The sequence below is a fragment of the Gavialis gangeticus genome, unplaced genomic scaffold, assembly GCF_001723915.1.
Source record: "Gavialis gangeticus isolate Ggan-Ray unplaced genomic scaffold, GavGan_comp1, whole genome shotgun sequence".
Classification (NCBI taxonomy): Eukaryota; Metazoa; Chordata; order Crocodylia; family Gavialidae; genus Gavialis; species Gavialis gangeticus.
Window position 1 is genome coordinate 59,218,572 of NW_017728993.1, and position 17,288 is coordinate 59,235,859.

The following is a 17,288-nucleotide window of genomic DNA, read 5'->3' on the forward strand; positions in this document are numbered from 1 at the left end:
CCCACACCCCTTCTCCTTGACAGATTTACCTGCAGGGCACTGCTGTCCATGCTGCCTGGTTGCATTCCTGGCCACATGCGTGCATGTGGCTGCGTGCATGCATGTGGCATCTGGGGTCCCCGGCCCAAAGACATACTGGATTTTTTCGGTGACATTATAGGCTACACCAGTCAAAAAAAGCCAATAGCCGATAATGTTAATTTTCCTTTTATCAGTGCCGATCTGATCTGCAACCGATATATCAGTGCACCTCTACTATGGGGGTCAGTTTAAATTCAGGGTTGAGTTAGATTTGAGTAAATATAGTAACTTGTTATGGGACAGGATTTGCTAAAACCCTACATAGGTCTGTGCTAAACTGTACATGAGTCTGCATATCATCACTGGGTATGATACAGGCTTTACTGGGTTTTTTAAATGTTTGGTTTTCTTTGTTTACTGTATTAGTACTATGTATAATTACATTCGCTTGCATTTTGTGAAGCTCATTCTTTTTTATTCTATTCTACACTTTTAAGAAAAAAGAAGAAAAATCCAAATCTAAAAAATCCAGTGTGAGAAATCCTCTTTATTGGAACAAAAGCTATTTCAGAAAGAGTACTAAAAAGAACACATCTCTCTCTAGAATAGGTCCTCTGTTTTAATTTTATAGTTTGTAACTTGTGTCAGGATCACATTAAGCTCTGAGTGGACACCCTCTTAAAATTATTGCTGGTATCTCTGTTATAGAGATCCAAATGAAAAACCAAATGCATTAATGGTGCAGTTTATTTAAGCATTTACAAAACTTTCAACAAAGCGTCCTGCACAGGAGGAGACCTGCATTGAGAGCCCTGTGGGTGCGCCTGCGAGATTGTCAGTGGAGATTTGAAACCGTAAATGTTAATGATTTGTTTTCTGCTCTCAACATAAATAAATACATAATACTAGGAAGAATGGGAGAAAGGGCAGTTAAGAGATATTATTTCATATTTATTCTCACCAGCCTCATGCCCCTAACACATTCACAAAATGATTGATCTATGAAAGCAAATTAGATTCTGAATCAAATACCTATAGGTGTAGTTTTATCCTGAGAGGTATCTATATACTGAGAAGTGCTCCCCATTTGTCTCTATCAAGTTTAATTCTGTTTCTCTCTGTGCTTCTACTGGGACTTAAAAAAAATTGAGGCAATGGCCCCGCCCTCATTTTGTTTTTGAACAAATTGTGACTCTTAGCAGAGCAAAATTTATATGCTTTTGGCTTGAGAGATTGTTACAAAAGCCAGCCAAGCTGGCAATGATAACCCAAGTAAGGCATGGAAGATTTAAGAGGCAGGGTCAATGAATGCATTGGGGCTAAATTTATGCTTTTTATTCAAGACTTGTGTGGCAGGAAAAAGGCACCGTCTCAGATAACTTCTGCAGCAACACTGTATGCTCCAGACTATAGCAGGAATTGAAATGAGCATCTTTGGTTTTGTTTGCATTTAATCAAAGGAGGATGTCGCTGTAGCACTCTCACATACTAAACGGCTCGCGCTGATTCAAGCACATCTGTGGTTAACTATTACCTGATGAACATTTTTGTTGTAATCAGGTTGTAATGTTAGAGGCACTCCAAGAAATCTCAGTCTGTGGTTTTGCAAATCCTCCTGTGGTGTGGGGCAAGCACTATAACAGCACATATAAATTATTTGCTATGTGGACTGGATGATTTACCAAGGTGCACACAGGCTGTATCCAAGATCCACAATTTGTGGGATGCTGTGTTCATCTATCTGTAAATGTTTTGGTGGTAGACAAAGGAAACAAATAGACTTAAGGTCTTTCATCCAATTTGCTGTACGTTTTAAATATGTGTCAACTTTCCCATCTTTTTTAATTTGAACTGTGGATAATGATTTATTTTATAATACACAAATACCTTGGAAGCACTCTTTAAAATACAGTGACAGTACTGGGAGTTTTCCATGGGAACAGTCCACCTCCTTATCAATTATATATTGCTTCAAATTACTCATTCATTATTCTTTTGTAGGTCACAAGCTAATTACTACGTGTTAATAATTTACATTTATATAGTATTTTTCAGGTCTCAATGTGTTCTACAGGCTGTATTTAGAGATCACTCACCTGCTACTAAAATGCAGCTATTCCTCAGGTGGAATGTGACAGCTTTTTAATAGCACACAGCTACAGTGCAGAACAGTTTAGGACACTAATTGAAAAATATTGTATCCATTTGGAATTGCAGAGGAAATATATAGGTAAGCAGACTGTAATTACCCAAAGTAGAATTGGCCCAAGACCTTAAATCCATAATCTTGCAAAAAGCACAAGGGGATTTTTAATGACTACAGATGATCAGACTTCATTTTCTTGTCTCATCCAGAAGACAGCATCTTCAGCAGCACCAGCCCCCTTCTACCATGTGAAAGCATCAGTTCTGTAGTGGTTCAGAACTGCTGACTTCTGTGTCCAGAGGCGGTACTGTTGCCATATTTTAGGTTGTTACTTACTGGGTTCATCCAAAACAGAGTATTCACAAAGCCATAATATACTTTTCTTTTTAAAGATGACAGACCAACATGATAGGGCTCCGCATCTAAAGCAATAATTAGATTTTAAAGGTTGAAAATCTTCACATATTTGTCCTGTAATTACATGATAATTTCTGTGTAATTACCATACTATTCCTTTATAGTAAAAGAATCTTATTTATGTTATGCATGAGAAGTACTCATAGACCTTTGGCATGTTGTAAATAAAGTGCTTCTGTCTTCTGGAATAAATTTTTATACCAAATAGAAGCTTGTGCAACTACACAGTCCAAACCAAAAATTTAAAGCATCAGTGGCTCAGAGATTAATTTTAAGATGCTTTGTCTGTCAGTATTTACCAGTGTATGAAGTTCTACTTTCCTCTTTTCAGATGTTCACTGTGATGTTCAGTGCAAGAGCATTAATCATTAAAAAGTACTAATGCGGATGTCATTCAATTTCTTCATCAGCGATCTAGATGATGGGGTGGAAAGTAACCTGTTTAAATTCGCTGATGACACCAAAATTTGGGGGGAGGTGAGCACGCTAGCAGGGAGTGAGAGATTGCAGAAGGATCTGGATAGGTTACAGGGGTGGGCTAACAGGAACAGGATGCGTTTCAATACGGACAAGTGCAGGGTGCTGCACTTGGGCAGTAGGAACCAGCAGCACACTTACACAATGGGGAACTCCCTACTTGAGAGCACGGAGGCAGAAAGAGATCTTGGAGTCATTATTGACTCCAAGATGAACATGGGCCGACAATGCGAGGTCATGGTTGGCAGGGCTAACCGGACCTTGTCGTGCATCCACAGGTGCATCTCGAGTAGAGCCAAGGAGGTGATCCTCCCCCTCTACGCGACGCTGGTCAGGCCACAGCTGGAGTATTGTGTCCAGTTCTGTGCGCCCCATTTCAAGAGGGATGTGGACAACATGGAGAGGGTCCAGAGGAGGGCCACCCGCATGATCCAGGGACAACAGGGCAGACCCTACAGTGAGAGACTGCGGGACCTGAACCTATTCAGCCTCCACAAGAGAAGGCTGAGGGGGGACCTGGTGACCGTCTATAAACTCACTAGGGGGGACCAGAAGGGTTTGGGGGAGACGCTGTTTCCCCTAGCGCCCGCTGGCATAACAAGGAGTAATGGGCACAAGTTGATGGAGAGGAGGTATAGATTGGACATCCGCAAAAACTACTTCACAGTTAGGGCGGCTAGGAGCTGGAACCAACTTCCAAGGGAAGTGGTGCTGGCCCCTACCCTGGGGGTCTTTAAGAAGAGGCTGGATGCCTACCTGGCTGGACTCATTTGAGTCCCATTTTTGTTTTGGGGTTTTGTTGTTCTCCCGCCCTGGCGGGGGGTCGGGCTAGAAGATCTACTAGGTCCCTTCCGACCCTAAATCTATGAAACTATGAATCTGCACTTCTATAGAAAGTTATTGTCAGAAAATTCATTCTAATTCAAGGTTAATTAGTGTTATATTAAAATAATGTGTTACAAAAAATAATTGCCAGGTCAAAAAGTGTGCTAAAATGCTTACTGCCTGTGATTGCATTTCCATACTCAAAATAATGTTCTACATCCGCCACCCCACTGAAAAATATCCAACATGAAAAGTGAGAATAAGATCGTCACAGGTGTCTTCCTGCCCCGCCTCTAAATTTTGGCACAGTGGCTTGGAAATTTGGCATACAGTTCCTATTAATAGATTAATGACTTACTTACCTTGTTCAACACTACAGTGTTAGAAGATATATGACAAGGCATAGCCTGATTTAAGTTTAGAAGGACTGCAGATATTTGGATAGCACACTGGAAAATACACATTGGTGTGAAAATATTACAGGTTACATTTATGATTTCTAGCTTTTTGGTAATGTGAGTTTTAAAGCAACTTTGCAGGCATGTAAAATGCCAGGTTAAATCTAGGGAAATGTATGTTAACAGGTAGCTTAAATGAACAGCTATAAAGTGTACATGTTATTTTGGAACTACAGATAATTGACAGGCTAAACATCTATCTACAAATTTTTCTTGCTTACATTTTTTAAATGAACAGATAAGATATAAAATCTACTGCAGTTCATAGGAAATGTTTTACAGTTACTCACTGAAAGTTTCTCTTACTATCTGTATTGGATAAATTGGACTCTGCATGTACATAAGAGGATAACTAGTTCCAATTTCAGTGTACAGTGTAGTTGCCACAATATAACATGTGACACTGTGACAGAAGAACTGTACTGTGGTTTCCAACTACATTAAAATATTTGTCAGGCTTGGACATTCATTTAGACCTGTGTGAGGAGAGAGAAGTCAAAACTGAGCTTGTATGCCCAAGACTTCGCAGCCATTCCCTGTCCTCTTTACAGTGCAAAGGCAAAACTCCCTATTAAGAGTACCCCACACTTTGGAAATGTTCTGAACTGGAAGCAAACTTTGTGGTATAAGCTCACCTTTAGCATGGGTGATGGGATAAAAAAGATGGTAAAATTGCAATAGTGGATAGTGGATGTGTACTATCATATCTTTTTAGGGTGGGCCTGTATAGGATACTTGTACATCAGAATTTTCTGCCCCCCCCCAACATCTTTTGCTTGATCATTTGAAGCAGGTTTTTGCAGGCTGAGAGGGGTGTCAAACATCCTACAAAAGGCAATAAGGATATTTTATAAGACTTTTAAATTGCTGGATGCCCTCCTTTTCAGACATATATTTTTCCCAAAGAGCCTCTCCTTTAATTAAGTGAATTAAGATGTAAATCAAGGGAAGAGTTTGAATGAGAGAGAAAGGGGAAAAAAGGCATTCTTTGCTCTAATGCCATCTTTTACCCCATCTTCTATCTGCTTAATCCCTGCTAAAATTGGCATAAAGCAGGGATTTGAGTTTAATGTGGAAAAAAACATTCCATCCTCTGAACATGACAGCCTCACCCTCCCCACAGCAGGGTGTTAAGCTGTTTTGTCAATCAGCCCTCAGAACAGCGCTTAGCTACTTATTTCCAATGTCCTTGACAGATAGGTAGAACTAAACTTCTACTAGTGATCACAGCCCCAGCAATCTGGAGGGTGGAATAAGTGCAATTTTTTTCTGGGAGTGCATTCAGTGACTTCATATGCAGAACAGTTTGGGAAAGGGATTGGGAAGGATTGTGTAGTCAACAACAGCAAGGTTTGAATGACTTTTTCACATTTGATGCTACTTTATTTACTCAACTCTTAGTGACCTAAGCTGAGAGTTTCGAAGCTGGTATGGGATTTGGACATCCACTTTGCACTAATTTTAACAGAGAATACAGATTCCAAATGCCTCAGACATCTCTGAAGATCTTAGCCTTACCATCTGAAACCCTGCTGCCATTAAATTTAGTGGTATCAAGTAAAACCCTAAACCTGAAACCAAGGCAAAAGCCATGTTTTGTTTCCTATTTTATATTCACCATTTAACTCTCATGGATTTCAGTTGAAGTTTTAGGTGCGGAATGATTGCAGCACCAGGGTATATGTCAGTCTTCTAACATGGATTTAAGTTCCTGGTTTTGCTGTATAATAATACGGGTATGGCATGTTGTAGACCAGTCTTAATGTGCTTTTTTAAATGTTCAGTATTTAGTTGGTTATGACATCTAGGGTTCCCATAATAGGATGTTGAACTCTCTATGATAGTTTCAGCTGACTTTGTTCATTTTCTTGTGGATATTTCTAGGGCAGGGCTCTGCTCCATTGGGCTTGTGACAGAGGACACAAGGAGCTGGTTTCGGTACTACTGGATCATGCAGCTGATGTTAACAGCCAGGTAAGCAATAAATGGAAGATAGTTTTGAGAGGATTCATAGTGTTGTCTCTTTACAAAACACTTTATACTAAAGTATGAACCCCTTGAGATACCAAAGCAAATCTTTTCAGTGCATTTCTCATGAAGGGGGCCACCTAACATGAGATGAATGAAAAGAGAACAGTTCCATTATAAATTGCCATCAAAGCAAATAGGGGGCACCTCTACACATCAGATGTCTGCTAGAACGCGTGCTAATCAATACACGTTGGAGCAGACCCAATTAATTGAGTCTGCTGGAGTGTGTTAATGAACGCATTCCAGAAACCTCCATGTCACATCTATTCAGCTTCCCTGTGCTTCAAAATGGCGGAGGGGGTGCTTGAATGAAAGTTTGTTGAACGAGCTTTCATTCAGGCACCTCTGCCACCATTTTGAAGCATGGGATGCTGAATACGCATGATGCTGTGCGCACTTCAATTAGAGCTGCTCTGAGGGCCCCCTTCCACCCCGGAGTACATGTATAGATGCCTACAGATATGAAGTGAGCCTTGTAGTTTACAATGAAGCTTCTTCCTTGTAAAAAGTGCAGCCTTTTCATCTGTTGGTTATTAATTAACATCTGACTTCCAGTATTAATGTTCAGAGATATTTCCTACCTACTGGATGTTTTACAGTTGTTATACACAATAAATTAGTTTCCTCTGTCAACTTTTTAAGCATCCTTTCATCTCTGTAGATCATTCAAAGACTCCACAGTGATAGAAACAAAATTCCATCACTGGAAGAAACTTCTGTTTGCCAAACAATAAAGCATAGTAGAAAATTAGTGTATTAGTAGAAGCACTTTTTAAACAAAGTATCGTGGGTTGGGTCAGTCTATGCTTTGGATGTCAGTGTTGTTGACGAGTGGCAGTTAGAATAGGATCTTCGTGTAGACTGGACACATTACACTGTTGCAATTAATGGCTGAGCCTTGCTACCTGTGATCAGGTTCAGAAATAGTCAAACATTGTTATGCTGGAACTATGATTGATAATTGTTTTTTAAAATGGCTCTTGCTTGCACTTCTGTCTTGTCCAGTGTAGTAAATAGATATGCGGGTGTATGTTCATGATTCACAGGGTTCTGTTATGTAGCATACTTGAACTTTTTTTTTTTCAAAGAGGGACCAATATTTATTTGAATGATGCAGGATTTGTCTGTGGCTTTTTGTTTCACAGTGAGAATAGATACCCACCCACCGGTTTACTGTGCAGTTAGGTTGCGATTGTTCATAAACACTGCTGTCTTGAGGCCAACAGAAATGGAATCGCACATCTCTGTCTGTTTTTGCTGCCGTCTCAGGTGAATGTGTTCTGCTTGGATTACAAAAATATCAAACTAAAAATTAACCTCTTTGATACGTTTGTATCTCCTTTCTCTAGTTATAAAAATCTGACTTTGAGAAGACAGGACTTAGGGGAGATAAACTTTACTTTTTCTGTACATTCATTTTCAATTAAATTCTCTCTCTCTCTCTCTCTCTCTTTCTTTTTGATGTATTGCTGTTTTCTAACCAGATTATTTTTGGCCAGTAACAAAAGGTTAATAATAGCTATAAAAAGAAAATCAATCTTTGATTTTTTTTCCACCTAAGTAATAATGGAGACTTTTTTTTTTAAAGGTCTTGGTTTGCACACAGATGTATTCCCAGAGAAGGCAGACAATTTTTTGGTCGGTCGGTCAATTTATCTCTCTTGCTCTCTTTTTTTCCCCCCTCCTCCTCAGTCATATATAAATTGTAATAATACTTCCAAGATTTCATGACCCAGCATTTATTTTTTAAGCTTTTTTTTATCTTGACCTCCATCATGAAGGAGATTAGTATCCCAAACCCAGAATTGAGAATTTTTTGAAGTTAAACCAAAAGTAGGTAAGAGTGGGGAAAAATAGCTTCCAAATAGGTCATAAACACTGAAAAAGCTCCATATGTATTTGGTATACACACATGCAGGCGCGCGCGCACACACACACGTGTTTTATATATATATATATCTATATATATATTACCTATAGAGAGAGAGAGAGAGAGAGAGAGAGAGTGTGTGTGTGTGTGTGTGTGTGTGTGTACCAAATGTTTTATCAGTTAATGTGTGGGATTCTAAAGAATTGGGGATAAAGCATAAGAGAATCATTAATGGCTTGAATTAGTGGAACTATTGTTTTAATGAATTGCCTTCCCTAAGAGTTTTTATATTTCAGTGTAGGCACAGTAGTTTGTCAAGGGGGCAGTTCTATAATAAACATCCACTGTACATGTCATCAGGTGTTGTTTCATTCACTCATGAAGCACAACTGAAATAAAGGCAACATCAGTGATAAAATATAGATTAGGAACCATGAGAGTGACAACAACTGATAGCAGAGTGGGAATCATGGGATTTTAAGGAGGTAATTGGTGTCCAGTGAAAAGCCATGTCCATTCAGTTGTTTGAGTATGCATAATTACCTTTAACAGTAAATTTGAAAAGAAGTGGTAAGTGATCACAATAAGAAAGGAGATAAATGCAAAAACACAACCAATTTCTTTGCTTTTTTTTTGAAAAGGGACCTTTATATAATCAAATTACCTAAATCCTCAGAGCCAGAGGCCATTTCTAAGTGGGTGGTTGTGTGGTATTTTGGAACTGCACTGGAAACACCCTCAGAAATCTAAGGACAGCTTTGTAGTGGTGTTTTTAGGTTAGAAAGATTTAGGCTAGAAATGTCTCTCTCAAACCGCATAGCAAAGGAAGGGACACCTGTTCTTAAGAGTGCAATTATCCAGGAGGTGAAACTACATGATAAGTATGGTCTTTTCTGGCCTTACAATATTTGAATATATGAATCTGTGAATGCACTGTATTCTTTATCTGCAAGTAACAGAAAGTGTTCTTTTTCTAACAAAACCCAATTGCCATGTAAGCCACAAAAGTGCCTTATCCTTCTACAGTATTATTGTTTGTAGAATGTATTATTTCCAGTACAGAGATTCTCAGCCTGAGGGTTGCAAACAAGGTGCAGGAGGTTGCAGCTGCCCCAAGTGGGAGGGGGAAAGCTGATGAAATTGGGAGACTAGACTTGGGAAGGTCCTGGTATGGAAAAGATTGAGAATCACTCTTCAATGAGATATGCATAGGAATGTTTAGAAAATGTAGATTCCGTATGTATGAAGCCTGTGCCTGAGGTCATACCTGATTTGCCATTATTCATGTGGAGCAATATAGGATGCATATAGGAATTACTGCTGTTTGTTTTCAAGAAGATTAGGTAAACTCTGATCTAATAATCGTCCAAATGATATAGAGAGCATGACAAGCAGCTCTCTGCTTGAATTATGAATACGATAAAAATGGGGAGTTTGTTGTTCAGCTGATAGGACTTTGCAGGGCAAATATTCCTTATATGCTTTTCTGAGAAAATGTAGTATACGGTTGTACTGTGAAAATCATAATTTCTAGACTCACCTTCTAGGCTTCCAGTTTGGTTTCTATATAAACTGTCTCCTGTAATGGAGTGAAGAGGTCTTTCTCATGTCCAGTTTGTTAAGATTGATGTTTTATAGTTACATCCCAATTTTCATACGCTGATGACTTCCCAAAGCATACATCCATCTTTTAAGTTGAAATCATCTTCATCTTTATCTTGTGCACAAAGGTTAATTTTAAGTTAAGTATTTGAAAGTTCTAAGTGAAGTTCTTTAGATTGACTGTGAGCCTGGCAAGGGTAAAAACCATGTCGTTCTTGCTTAAGAAAAGTCAGTCAGTAATGCATTTTAGGAAGTAGTACGGCAGTGCTGATTGGCTTGGAGTGTGAAACTTGGTATTGGACCTTCACTTTTGCCATAACGCTACAGTATTTACAGTCTTTATCATTTGTTTTTCTTTATAGTGGCTTCAATTTCCCAGAATTCTAACTTATTTAAAATTGCAATATTGTCAATATAAAATATTTTGTACACTTAATCACATACAGTTGATGAATGCACAGCACATGAAGACCTTGGTTTTCAGGACTGTTTTTATATATACCTGAAATTTTATAACTTTAAAACTACTGAACAGATTTTCCTGAAAATTCACTTTGATGGATCTAGGGACATGAACAGTAACCCTTCCTGTTACCCTTCATGTCCCTGCTAGCTGTAACTTCCAACTGCACTTTGGTCTTCCTGACTTCATCATTGCGTACCTGAGCAATAGTCTTATACTCTTCCCTAGCTGTTTGCCTAGTTTCAGAGTTGATAGGGTTGGAAGGGACCTGAGCAGATCGAGTCCTACCCCCTACTTAGTTAGCTTGAGTTACTAATTGACACTAGTTGAGATTTGCCTGACTATCTGATTATCAGGGATCCTGGTTTTCTCTGATAAAAAAAATCACAAATTCTCTGACAAACCCCCCCAAATCTGGCTCTCCTCAGCCCTGCTGGTGCCCCCCACAGCTATGACTTGCAACCCCCCCAGCCCACTGCAAGCCCCACTTACCTCAGGTTCCAGGAGAAGAGTGGCACTGAGCTGAGCCAAGCAGAGCCTTGGCTGACTGAGAGTCTCAGGTCCCACCCTTTCCCTCCCCCTCCCGCTCGGGCAGGGCTGGGGTTTCCTGCCCTGTTCGCAAACAGCTTTTGCAGGCTGGAGCTCAGCCAGCCTGGAGAGCTGTTTGCAAAAGCATGAAATCTGTGGGTTTGTCTGCTAAAAGGAGAAATCTGTGTTTTCTCTGATAAAAATAGGAAATCCGTGTTTTTCTCTGTTTCTCCATGGGAAATGGAAAACCCAGATCCCTGCTGATTTATTCTCTGAATACGAACTCGAAGACTACTGATAGATAATCAAAGGAATTGGTTGGTCTTTGCTCATGCGGTTTAAAGAAGAAAAGTAGGAAAATAAATGCAAGGCTGTATACTTATGCAACATATTAAGGTAGAATAGTGTAAGTCAATACTTAGAAATCAGGACAAGGAAAATTAAGGTTGAGTACATAGTTAAAACCTTGTCTGTTGCTTAATGTCCGTTCAGTAATTAGTCATTTCTGTAGTAGCTACTCAGCAATAGCGTCACTGGTGGACACTGAGTAGACTGCATGATCTGGAATAAAAAGTTTGGGCACGAATACATGAGGCATTACTCTGGAATAGCTATGGCAGACTAGCATATTTCACAGTTAGTTTTTCAGGTCATACATGCCGTCATCTTGGATTCAAGTAATGGCCTGCTTGGATTCAAGCATGCGGCAGCTGTGGCATGGGGCTGGGGTGGCTCTTGCGGGGATGTAGGAGAGGAGCATATGGAGTGGGGATTGAAGAGGAGACTGTGGGGAAGGGTGGCATGCAATGGGGGAAGTACAGGGTTTTCGCACAGTAATAGTTTCATAGTTTCTAGGGCCAGAAGGGACCTGAGCAGATCATCTAGTCCAACCCCCTGCCATGGCAGGAAAGAGTACTGGGGTCAAACGACCCCAGCAAGGTGGTCATCCAACCTCCTCTTAAAAACCCCCAGGGTGGGAGCCTGCACCACCTCACTTGGAAGCTGGTTCCAGACCCTAGCCACCCTGACTGTGAAGTAGCGCCTCCTGATGTCCAACTTAAACCTTCCCTCCGCCAGCTTGTGACCGTTGTTCCTGGTCACTCCTTGCGGCGCTCGGGGGAACAGGGACTCCCCCAGCGCCTGCTGATCCCCCCTAACCAGTTTATAACAGGCCACAAGATCCCCCCTCAGCCTTCTCTTTTGAAGGCTGAACAGGTTCAGGTCCCGCAACCTTTCCTCATAGGACCTACCCTGCTGTCCCTTGATCATACGAGTGGCCCTCCTCTGGACCCTCTCGATGCTGTCCACATCCTTCTTAAAGTGCGGCGCCCAGAACTGGACGCAGTACTCCAGCTGCGGCCTGACCAGTGCCACATAGAGGGGGAGGATCACCTCCTTGGACCTGCTCGAGATGCATCTGTGGATGCACGACAAGGTGCAGTTGGCCTTCCTAGCCGCCTCCCCACATTGCCGACTCATGTTCATCTTGGAGTCAATAATGACTCCCAGATCCTTTTCCACCTCCGTGCTGACAAGAGGGGAGTTCCCCAGCCTGTATGTATGGTGCCTATTGTTCCTCCCCAGGTGCATCACCTTACACTTGTCTGTGTTAAACCCCATCCTATTCTCCTCCGCCCATCCTTGTAACCTATCTAGGTCCAACTGTAGCCTGTTGCTCCCCTCTATTGTGCCCACATCCCCCCACATCTTAGTGTCATCAGCAAACTTGAACAGGGTGCTTTGCACCCCCTCATCCAAATCACTGATGAAGATGTTGAACAGGGCAGGCCCAATAGGGGAGCTGCTGAGGCTCTGACCTGGGCCTGATGGTGGGGTTGAAGCTACTGCTGTCTTCTCTGGGCTGGGGCTGCTGCTACTGCCACTGCTGCCTGACCAAGCCAGGGCCAGAGCCAGAGCCACCACCACCACACAGGGTAAGTGGTGGCAAGGGGGGCAAGTGCCTGTGGGGAGGCAAGCACTGGAGGAGGACAGGTGGCAGAGATGACAGGTGGCAGGGGGAAGACATGGGGGGGAGTAAGGGGCAAGGGTCTGCTTTCCCCACCACAATAGCGGAGGTGACAAAATTAAGACAACCCTCTAGTAATTTGATTCCATATATGGAAAATTATAACAAATTTATAATTTTCCATGCATAGAATCTAATTATTGGGAGTCATCTTAAATTCAAAGTAATTTGGGATTTAAGCAAATATGTTACATGTCTGTGGTTACACATAAAATTGTATTACTTGGGCTACAGAATATGATCATATAATAAATGCTGTATTGTATCAGTCCAGGCCCAGTAGAGCCAGAATTGAAGTTGCACCTTTTTATGTTTGCATTTTTGGACAGTGAACTGTTTCACTGTGCAGCTTTAATGTTGTATTTATATAACACTTGCACATGATAAAAGTATTTTGTATATCTAGGCTGCTTCTAGCATGAATAGACTTTGAATTCTGACACATCTGTGTGTTTTTGTTTGTTTGTTTTTCTATACAGGATGGTTTAAATTGGTTTCTACTTTTTTTTGCTTTTTATCTTTTTACAGTTTCATTGAAATGTACCCTAGGGTCTTTTCTGTGTGAAGTGGTAATTTGTGGCTTTTCTTGCTAATAGTGCTATTTACAGATTGCTATAATGCTAATGAAATGCTCATTTGAGGGAAATCTCTTGGTTTTTGTTCTTTGGAGTTTCTGCTTGGCTGGAGTCATTCCTGAAGATTCAGTAGTGAAATCTCTTCTATGAGATCACACTTTTCAGATGTTTTGCCACTTCCTAGCCAGAACTGTGAAACTCCATCCACCAGCAGCAACCTTTTAATTAGACAGAGTTGTTGTTTGTGGACAGATACTGCCTCAACAGATACTTTCTTTTCTTTCTCACCAAGGGCCCGAGTGAACTATCTGAAATGTTCAGGGTCTTACTAACCTGGGATATTGAGATTGAATTCAGGTCTTCTGTGTGGCATGTCAAAGCACTGCCACTGGACAGCATGATGGGTGAAATCATGCCTCTTAGTGTCTCACTTACAGAGGATGACACTTTCCCTCTCAGTGTGCATGTCTACACATTCATTAATGTACTTTTCCTAATGTGCATTAAATTTAGTACCAGTAGGCATGTCTACATGTGGATTTAAGCAAGCCTAAATTTAATCTGCATTATCTTAATGCGCATTAAGCGAGTTTAGGCAGGCGCCTATATGTGCAGGCATTAAATCTCATTAATGCTGTGTGTGGACTGACTTGAGACTCAAGTTAGTCTCAAGTCAGCCCACACACACAGCATCAATATTTTTAATGTGTCTACATATGCATTAATGCACTTTAACTATCCACACCAAAATCTGATACCTGCATTTCCAGGTATCAAAGTTAAGTGCAAATAGCCTAAATTCACCATTTGTAATGCACATTAAGGGCACACACATGTAGATGTGCACCCTTAATTCACATGTGTAGATGCATCCTCTAATATGAGTTACTAAATAAATGCACATTAGGCTGCCCTACTGTGAGTGAAAGCATGCTTTTTTAGTGATGCTTAAGGTACAGTAGCCTATTTTTACTGGACATTAGTGTATTAGCAAGTTTTTTATGTGATGTTTTAATGTGCAGTAAAATAGTCTGCCATGCATTAAAGTGCAGGTGTAGACATGCCCAGTTTCATATATCTTGCAGGAGTGATGTGTGGATTTTGCCTTTCAAAGACTTTTTAGCAAGAGCCCCCCCTTTCTGTCTTCTCCCCATCCTATGTTGGGGCAGGACACTTTGGGCAGATCGCTGAGCTTTATTTATTACCAATTTAATTTTATAAAAGAAAAGCTCTTTGGCTGCTACTACCCCTGCCACCTTTCTTTAACAGACAGGAGCTTTCTCTCTTCTGTCAATTTGGATGCTAGCATGCTTGTGAGTCAGAGGGCTTCCAGAGACCAGAACACAGAGTAGCTGTTCCCTTGTAATACCTTTTTGCGCATTCTTATTGAAAAACCCTTTTCAAATGGAGACAATACAAACATAATAAATGGCAGGGAAGGTTCATCTCCCTCATGACTCAATCTTTCTCAAACAACATTATTATTGACTGGCCTATTGGTTGCCAAAAAGGAAAATCAATTTTAGTAGAAGTAGTTGCCTGGCCACAGATCATGGTACTAACCCAGAATAGACAGGTTTATTTTATCAACTATCTGAAGACTAATTTCCACTATTAGCCAGAAATGAAGTAGAAATTATGGATCTGTCGGAGATTGTTTGGTATTTTTTTGTTATGTTTTTCTTTTTTATTGCATGGCTCTAAGATGCCCTTGTATGTGTGTCTGTTTTCACTTCTGCTTCTTTAGGTTGTACAGCAGTGATATTGGAAAGCTACTTAAAATTCAAACCTTGTAGTGGCCTATACAGGTATTAGAGGCTCTCAGTAGATTTTTAAAGTATAAGTGGTACTGAGAAGGATACACCTCTTCCCGAAAGTACTGAACTCTGTGTAATGCATGCCTTCCCTTTCCATGCAACTGCAGGCAAGAAAGAGGAAATTGTTTTGTATATCTTGAACCTTCTGGTGAAGGGCCAGAGGCAGTAAGCTGTTTATCCTAGGATTTGTGGGAATATCCAGCTATTCCACTCTTTTCAGTATAGTTCCATCAGTGTGCTAGTGTAGATAAGATGACATCAGTTTAATCACTGTGCCATTTAAACCTGCTTTCGCCGTGTCTAGATGACGGTGGTAAAAATGTCCTGAGCCTTGTGTGTACTCGAGCATCTGCTGTTGCTATCACAGGTGTAGGTCTCTCAAGAAATGTACTGTAGACAAATCTTGTTAGGGCATGACAGTGTCAGTTACTATGACAGGTTTGCAATTGTGTACACAGCAAGAGAAGAGGTTACAACTATTACAGTTTATCGTTATCAGTGAGAGATGCCGTAATAGCAAATAAAGAAACTACAGGAAGGCGAAAGGATGAGCAAAGAGGAGGTTTTTTCCTGTGGCAATAAGGAGGGCAAGCTGTACCTGCAAAATTATTATCCAAGACAGTTTATTTCTTTTTCTGTCCCCTTTTCTGTACCAGTTTGAAACAAACCCTGCCAAACAGCTCTCAGAAGACTCTGCAGGATCATATTCCTGCACTCTTCATATTGTTGCCAATGGGTGTGAAATCCATTAGCCAAAAGAAAGGAAGGATCTGCTTAGTGACAGAGGGTGGCTTTCTACATTAAAGCATTGACTTGGTGCCAGTCACATAGTTATTAGAAGTGGCACAGCTCCATGTCAATCCTGCAGGTCTCCCTGTAGAATGCAGGTTGGCAGCAGGTTGAATGTTAAGTGGTCACCAGTCAGCAGATGCTGCTTTTACCCGCTAAGAGAGCATTTCCCTTTCAGCAGAAACATTTACAAAATGCTCACAAGTTTCTGCTATAACTTTAAATGTCTGCTGGGAGATGCAGAGATTTGTCATAGTTCATTCTCCAGCTTTTGAGTGTTGCTTGAACCATATGATAACTACTAGAGGTGCACTGATATATTGGTTGCATATCAGATCAGCACCAATAAAAGGAAAATTAACATTATCGGCTTTTTTTTGGCCTGTGTAGCTGATAATGTCGCCGATTAAATACAATATGCCTTCTGGCCCAGGCCCCCAGGACACTGCATGCCTATGTGCAGCCACACCTAAGAATGCAGCCATGCAGTGTGGAGAGCAGCACCCTGCAGGTAAGTCCATGGGGAAGGGAAGGAGCGTGGTGGGTTGGAGAGGGAGATCAAGAGCCCCACAGTGAGGGACGGAGTGGGGCTGGGGCTGGGGCTGCCCAGCCAGGGCAGCAAGTGGGAACCGGGGCTGAGGCAGGGAGCAGGATGGAGCTGTGGGCGGCTCATCCAGAGGGTATGGGATGGGGGAAGCAGCTCCCTGCTGCTGTAAACACACGCCAGAGGGAGGCATGGGGGCGCATGTGCCTCCCCCCAGATTTGTGGCAGGGAAGATGCAGGCTGCTTGTTGCAGGCTTGGGGCTGTCATCTCTGCTCCTTTTCCCTCAGGAGTCCCATGCTGGCTGTGTCCCCTGCCCACCCGGCAGTGGTGGGGTTAGGTGAGTTGCCAGGTGGGCAGGGGACACACATGTGGGGCTCCCAAAAGAAACGGAGCAGAGTGGAGAGCTGTGAGCCCACAGTGGGCAGCCCGCATCTGTCCTCACCCTGCTCAGCTCTGGTCCGCTCCAGTTAACAGCGTCTCCACACTTAAAAATGGTGGTGGTGGTGCTTGAACTAAAGTTCCTTTGACATGCTTTAGTTCAAGTGCTGCTGCCACCATTTTTAAGCACCAGGACTCTGACCCCCTGGATGAGCCACCTGCGACTTTATCCCACTCCCCAACCTGGCCCCAGCCCCAGGTCCCATTCACTGCCTTGCCTGCCCCATTCTCTCCCTCACCATGGGGGCCTCGATCTGCCC

At 41.7% G+C, this 17,288-nt stretch overlaps 1 protein-coding gene across 1 annotated transcript in view; it reads left to right on the forward strand.

Annotated features, from left to right (window-relative positions):
* Positions 1–17,288, forward strand: part of ACBD6 (acyl-CoA binding domain containing 6) — a 160,984-nt gene that overhangs the window by 74,324 nt on the left and 69,372 nt on the right. The window contains exon 6 of the mRNA XM_019501781.1: positions 6,229–6,318. Within this exon, the coding sequence (XP_019357326.1) occupies positions 6,229–6,318 (90 nt within the window). The remainder of the gene's footprint in view (positions 1–6,228; positions 6,319–17,288) is intronic.